The sequence below is a fragment of the Hemibagrus wyckioides genome, linkage group LG28 (genome assembly GCF_019097595.1).
Source record: "Hemibagrus wyckioides isolate EC202008001 linkage group LG28, SWU_Hwy_1.0, whole genome shotgun sequence".
Lineage (NCBI taxonomy): Eukaryota > Metazoa > Chordata > Actinopteri > Siluriformes > Bagridae > Hemibagrus > Hemibagrus wyckioides.
Genome location: NC_080737.1, coordinates 717,024 through 724,523, shown reverse-complemented (window position 1 = coordinate 724,523; position 7,500 = coordinate 717,024). Strand labels below are relative to the sequence as shown.

The 7,500-nt window shown below is 45.3% G+C and overlaps 1 protein-coding gene across 6 annotated transcripts in view; it reads right to left on the bottom strand.

Annotated features, from left to right (window-relative positions):
• si:dkey-125i10.3 (uncharacterized) overlaps positions 1 to 7,500 on the bottom strand; it is a 13,150-nt gene that overhangs the window by 2,859 nt on the left and 2,791 nt on the right. For 2 of the 6 annotated variants that reach the window (XM_058383314.1, XM_058383315.1), the window contains exons 1-3: positions 2,982 to 3,244; positions 2,279 to 2,560; positions 1,916 to 1,972 (exon numbers count right to left, since the gene is read on the bottom strand). In XM_058383314.1, coding sequence (XP_058239297.1) covers positions 1,916 to 1,972; positions 2,279 to 2,560; positions 2,982 to 3,238 — 596 coding nt within the window. In that variant the 5' untranslated portion in view covers positions 3,239 to 3,244. Of the gene's footprint in view, positions 1 to 1,915; positions 1,973 to 2,278; positions 2,561 to 2,981; positions 3,245 to 7,287 lie in introns of those variants that run through there. The other 4 variants (XM_058383317.1, XM_058383316.1, XM_058383319.1 and 1 more) reach the window with 4 other exon arrangements.

Below are 7,500 nucleotides of genomic sequence, written 5' to 3'. Positions count from 1 at the left end.
CAAATGCCATGCCACCACAGTTTACCCTCTCTCGCTTCCCAAGACCAAGGCTATGGAGGAATATGAGGAGGAGGCCCTAGCAACGGGTTATATCTGTCCCCCTACCTCCCCAGCAGCCGCAGGATTTTTCTTTGTTGAGAAAAAGGACGAGGGGCTCCGACCATGTATTGACTATCGGGGAACGGCATCACCATACATTATCCCTACCCGCTACTGCTCGTCCCAGCAGCACTGGAGCAGCTGAGGAAGGCCTGGATCATCACTATGTATGAATCAAGGAGGGGGATGAGTTGAAAACAGCCTTCCACACCATGCGGGGGCACTATGAGTACCTGGCGATGCCCTACAGTCTGACCAACGCCCCAGCAGTATTCCAAGCATTCATTAACAAAATTTTCTGAGACCTGCTCAACCACTATGTCTTCACATACATCCATGATATACTAACCTGCATCTGCCATGTCTGAACGGTCCTCACTCGCCTGCAACAACATAATCGCAAATGTCAAGGCAGACAAATGTGAGTTCCACCAAGACACCACTACATTCCTGGGGTATGTCAACTCACAACGAGGAGTGGAGATGGATGCCAGCAAAGTAAAGGCAGTCGCCCAAACCAACCACCATCAAAGAACTGCAGCGATTCCTGGGGTTCGCTAACCTTTATCGCTAGTTCATATGTTGATAGGGCAGCATAGCTAGTCCAATGACCTCTCTCCTTCGGGGCAAACCAAAACGTCTACACTGGACCAAGCAGGCTCATACCGCCTTCATGCACCTGAAAGCTAGCTTCACCACAGCCCTCAACCTGAAGCATCCAGACCCCGACCTCCCGTTTATCATTGAGGTGGACGCCTCCAGATGCGTAATTGGAGCAGTACTGCCGCAGCACCATGGCGATCCCAGCAAGGTATACCCATATGCATTCTTTTCATGAAAGCTGACCTCGGCCGAAGCCAATTATGACGTTGGTAACTGTGAACTACTGTCTATCGAGGAGGCTCTGGAGGAGTGGCGTCACTGGCTGGAAGGGGCCCATCATCCGCTTCTCGTATTAACGGCCCATAGGAATCTTGAGAATCTATGCAATGCCAAGAGACTAAATCTATGCCAAGCACGATGGGCCCTATCCTTTAACCAATTCCACTTCACTGTCACATACAGACCTGGTACCAAGAACGGTAATGCCAATGCACTGTCCCAACGACATGGAATGCTTCCGGGATTTACAGACATTTAAGCAGTGTGCTCAAAATGCCAATACGCAAAGTATTGTGTTAGCCACATTACCGAGCCGTGCTATCATCTTTCATGTATTGAATAACTGTGTTTGACTCTTGCCAGTTATTTACCATTTACCATTGATTCCTGGCTTTGCATCTGACAGTTTTGTTTACCATAGTGTTGTGTACTTTCTGGTTTTGATTTCTTCCACCTATCCCCGTTTCCGAGTTTGCCTTGCGTTTTTGGATTATTTAATAAATCTTCATATGGATCCTACTCAGTCCACCTCTGGCGAATCTGAAAACACACACTTCCTCCAAGACACATGAAGTCAGAGAAAGCACTATCTGCCCTCTTCCTCATACAGGGAGAGCACAGCAGTTTTATTTCTCTGGCTGTCTGTGGCATCGGACAAAAGTGAGATTGGACAACACAACACTTCTGCTGCACCACTCAGGAAGCAAAACTGGCCAATTCTATTAAATCTGTGTGGAAACAATATGCAGAAACATCATGGATGCTGTATGAGACTCTTCACATTTCATGTCTGGGAATTACTTGTGGTCTGCGAACCCGTGTGAAATGGCCTTTACTGCATTGTTATGACTGAGATTAACAGTGTACAGAAATGATGACTAGGGTTAACATCATTTTTTATCCTGTAGTAAGAAATGCCAGGAATGTGACTTACCTTTTGAACAAACTGGAACTGGTCTTGGCCGGTGTGCTCTCTGGTGACTCCAGAGCTCTGAATGAATGGAATGATCAGAAAAAGTTATGCATTATGGTCATAGGTCAGAAGTTTCGAGCACAAGCAGGTGTTTTTATCACAGGTTTCCATTTGCTGCAGGTTTTTCTACCAAATATTTTATTACAGCACTACTATATGTGTTTTCATTAAAATGTGCCATAACCTCAGGTGTGCAGAAATGTCTCCTTCTCTTAAAATGTCTTTGTTTCTGAAATGTAGAGCTACAGCAGGTGAGCAGAGTTTAAACAAATCAGGGGAGATCCTCAGCTCAAGGTGTTAGAGCACCTACAGATCAGCACTTACTCAAACTTCATCATCGCGGAGAGTACATATGAGCTGCCTTTTCTCCCTCTCCATCCTGGAGAAGTGGGTGTGCCAGAGGTGGGGCTCTGAGGTGTGAGGTTCTGTGGGGTGGGGCTCTGTGGGGTGGGGGTCTGAAGGGTGGGGTTTTGGGGATTGTGGGTATAAGAGGCGGAGCTTTGAGTGAAGGGGGTTTGAGGAGTGTGAGTCTGAAGGGCGTAGCTCTGAGAGGCGGGGCTACTGGAGGTAGGGACAAGGCTGGATTCCACAATTCCTGGAGATTTACTAAATACACAGATATATGGAGGTATCAACTGGAGTGTTATAAGAAAGGTTGATGTAAAGTAAGGAGCTGTATATGATGACATATATGATTATAATGGGTTATAATGGTTATATAAGCCTAGTTCTTCCTGAGGTTCCTCTCAGGGAGTTTTACTCACCACCGTAGGCTTGCTCATTAGGAATAAATATAAATTTCATTTTTTACTTTATCATTTTTATATTGAATTTCTGTTCAGTGCTTTGAGACACTGTCCATTGTCCATGTAAAGTTGAATAAGTGTTATATTAATCCTAAAGAGTTGTGATGATGTGCTTTCACATGCTCTTTATTATTAATATGATTATTATATTGATTTAAATGTTAAATGTCATTCCATGTGGTCATGTCAACGTGTGTGTATATAGTCGTATATAAATTTACCTCGGCTGGTGATCAGTCGGTTCCTCTACGCCTCGGCGGATCCAGCTCCCGTCTTTCCGCAGCACCGCCCGGACCTTCGTGGTGCGAAACACAGTCTGGCGATCCACATCTGACATCAGAACCAACATCAAACCGAGTGATGACATTAGAACCATCACAGCAAGTGATGACATCAGAACCAACATCACACCGAGTGATGACATCAGAACCATCACACCGAGTGATGACATCAGAACCATCTCACCGAGTGATGACATCAGAACCAACATCACACCGAGTGATGACATCAGAACCATCACACCGAGTGATGACATCAGAACCATCACACCGAGTGATGACATCAGAACCATCTCACCGAGTGATGACATCAGAACCAACATCACACCGAGTGATGACATCAGAACCATCACACCGAGTGATGACATCAGAACCATCTCACCGAGTGATGACATCAGAACCAACATCACACCAAGTGATGACATCAGAACCAACATTACACCGAGTGATGACATCAGAACCATCTCACCGAGTGATGACATCAGAACCAACATCACACCAAGTGATGACATCAGAACCATCACACCGAGTGATGACATCAGAACCATCTCACCGAGTGATGACATCAGAACCATCTCACCGAGTGATGACATCAGAACCAACATCACACCGACTGATGACATCAGAACCAACATCACACCGAGTGATGACATCAGAACCATCTCACCGAGTGATGACATCAGAACCAACATCACACCGAGTGATGACATCAGAACCAACATCACACCAAGTGATGACATCAGAACCAACATCACACCGAGTGATGACATCAGAACCATCACACCGAGTGATGACATCAGAACCATCTCACCGAGTGATGACATCAGAACCAACATCACACCGAGTGATGACATCAGAACCATCACACCGAGTGATGACATCAGAACCATCACACCGAGTGATGACATCAGAACCATCTCACCGAGTGATGACATCAGAACCAACATCACACCGAGTGATGACATCAGAACCATCACACCGAGTGATGACATCAGAACCATCTCACCGAGTGATGACATCAGAACCAACATCACACCAAGTGATGACATCAGAACCAACATCACACCGAGTGATGACATCAGAACCATCTCACCGAGTGATGACATCAGAACCAACATCACACCAAGTGATGACATCAGAACCATCACACCGAGTGATGACATCAGAACCATCTCACCGAGTGATGACATCAGAACCATCTCACCGAGTGATGACATCAGAACCAACATCACACCGACTGATGACATCAGAACCAACATCACACCGAGTGATGACATCAGAACCATCTCACCGAGTGATGACATCAGAACCAACATCACACCGAGTGATGACATCAGAACCAACATCACACCAAGTGATGACATCAGAACCAACATCACACCGAGTGATGACATCAGAACCATCACACCGAGTGATGACATCAGAACCATCTCACCGAGTGATGACATCAGAACCAACATCACACCGAGTGATGACATCAGAACCATCACACCGAGTGATGACATCAGAACCATCACACCGAGTGATGATATCAGAACCATCTCACCGAGTGATGACATCAGAACCAACATCACACCGAGTGATGACATCAGAACCATCACACCGAGTGATGACATCAGAACCATCTCACCGAGTGATGACATCAGAACCAACATCACACCAAGTGATGACATCAGAACCAACATCACACCGAGTGATGACATCAGAACCATCTCACCGAGTGATGACATCAGAACCATCACACCGAGTGATGACATCAGAACCAACATCACACCGAGTGATGACATCAGAACCAACATCACACCGAGTGATGACATCAGAACCATCTCACCGAGTGATGACATCAGAACCAACATCACACCGAGTGATGACATCAGAACCAACATCACACCAAGTGATGACATCAGAACCAACATCACACCGAGTGATGACATCAGAACCAACATCACACCGAGTGATGACATCAGAACCATCACACCGAGTGATGACATCAGAACCAACATCACACCGAGTGATGACATCAGAACCATCACACCGAGTGATGACATCAGAACCATCTCACCGAGTGATGACATCAGAACCAACATCACACCAAGTGATGACATCAGAACCAACATCACACCGAGTGATGACATCAGAACCATCTCACCGAGTGATGACATCAGAACCAACATCACACCGAGTGATGACATCAGAACCAACATCACACCGAGTGATGACATCAGAACCATCACACCGAGTGATGACATCAGAACCATCTCACCGAGTGATGACATCAGAACCATCACACCGAGTGATGACATCAGAACCAACATCACACCGACTGATGACATCAGAACCAACATCACACCGAGTGATGACATCAGAACCATCACACCGAGTGATGACATCAGAACCAACATCACACCGAGTGATGACATCAGAACCATCACACCGAGTGATGACATCAGAACCATCTCACCGAGTGATGACATCAGAACCAACATCACACCAAGTGATGACATCAGAACCAACATCACACCGAGTGATGACATCAGAACCATCTCACCGAGTGATGACATCAGAACCAACATCACACCGAGTGATGACATCAGAACCAACATCACACCGACTGATGACATCAGAACCATCACACCGACTGATGACATCAGAACCATCACACCGAGTGATGACATCAGAACCATCACACCGAGTGATGACATCAGAACCAACATCACACCGACTGATGACATCAGAACCAACATCACACCGAGTGATGACATCAGAACCATCTCACCGAGTGATGACATCAGAACCAACATCACACCGAGTGATGACATCAGAACCAACATCACACCGAGTGATGACATCAGAACCATCACACCGAGTGATGACATCAGAACCAACATCACACCGAGTGATGACATCAGAACCAACATCACACCGAGTGATGACATCAGAACCAACATCACACCGAGTGATGACATCAGAACCAACATCACACCGAGTGATGACATCAGAACCAACATCACACCAAGTGATGACATCAGAACCAACATCACACCGAGTGATGACATCAGAACCATCACACCGAGTGATGACATCAGAACCATCTCACCGAGTGATGACATCAGAACCAACATCACACCAAGTGATGACATCAGAACCAACATCACACCGAGTGATGACATCAGAACCAACATCACACCGAGTGATGACATCAGAACCATCTCACCGAGTGATGACATCAGAACCAACATCACACCGAGTGATGACATCAGAACCAACACCACACCGAGTGATGACATCAGAACCATCACACCGAGTGATGACATCAGAACCATCTCACCGAATGATGACATCAGAACCAACATCACACCGAGTGATGACATCAGAACCATCTCACCGAGTGATGACATCAGAACCAACATCACACCGAGTGATGACATCAGAACCAACATCACACCGAGTGATGACATCAGAACCATCACACCGAGTGATGACATCAGAACCATCTCACCGAGTGATGACATCAGAACCAACATCACACCGAGTGATGACATCAGAACCATCTCACCGAGTGATGACATCAGAACCAACATCACACCGAGTGATGACATCAGAACCATCACACCGAGTGATGATATCAGAACCATCTCACCGAGTGATGACATCAGAACCATCACACCGAGTGATGACATCAGAACCATCTCACCGAGTGATGACATCAGAAACAACATCACACCGACTGATGACATCAGAACCATCACACCGAGTGATGACATCAGAACCAACATCACACCGAGTGATGACATCAGAACCATCACACCGAGTGATGACATCAGAACCAACATCACACCGAGTGATGACATCAGAACCATCACACCGAGTGATGACATCAGAACCAACATCACACCGAGTGATGACATCAGAACCAACATCACACCGAGTGATGACATCAGAACCAACATCACAGGCTTCAGATTCTTTAGTCATGTAGATTGATGTTCTGTTTCATAATTATTTATAGCAATATATATATATATATATTACAACATAAATCACACATACACTCCACTTGCACACTCTTGATGTGAAATAGACTTCCTTCATTATCACTACTGACTAAAATATTAACTCCACATGGAATTATAGACTCCAGGTACTTTTATCATCTTTAAACAGCATTTATCATTTTCTTTTTCTTTTTATTACACTTTATAGTCTCAATTAAACATTTAATATGTGTGTGTGTGTGTGTAAGACTTACCACTTGCCATTTTGGTTCTTTTCAGTGTTCATTCACTCTTCTGTGTGTGAAAGCAGTAACATGAACATTAAATAAATCACACACACACACACAGTGAGAATGAAAAATGTGAGAAAGAGAAAGTGAGAGGAGGAAAGAGTGAGAAGATGCAAATGAGATAAAATAAAAAATAATATTCCTTAGAACCAGTGCTACCACATTCCTGCTCTGCAT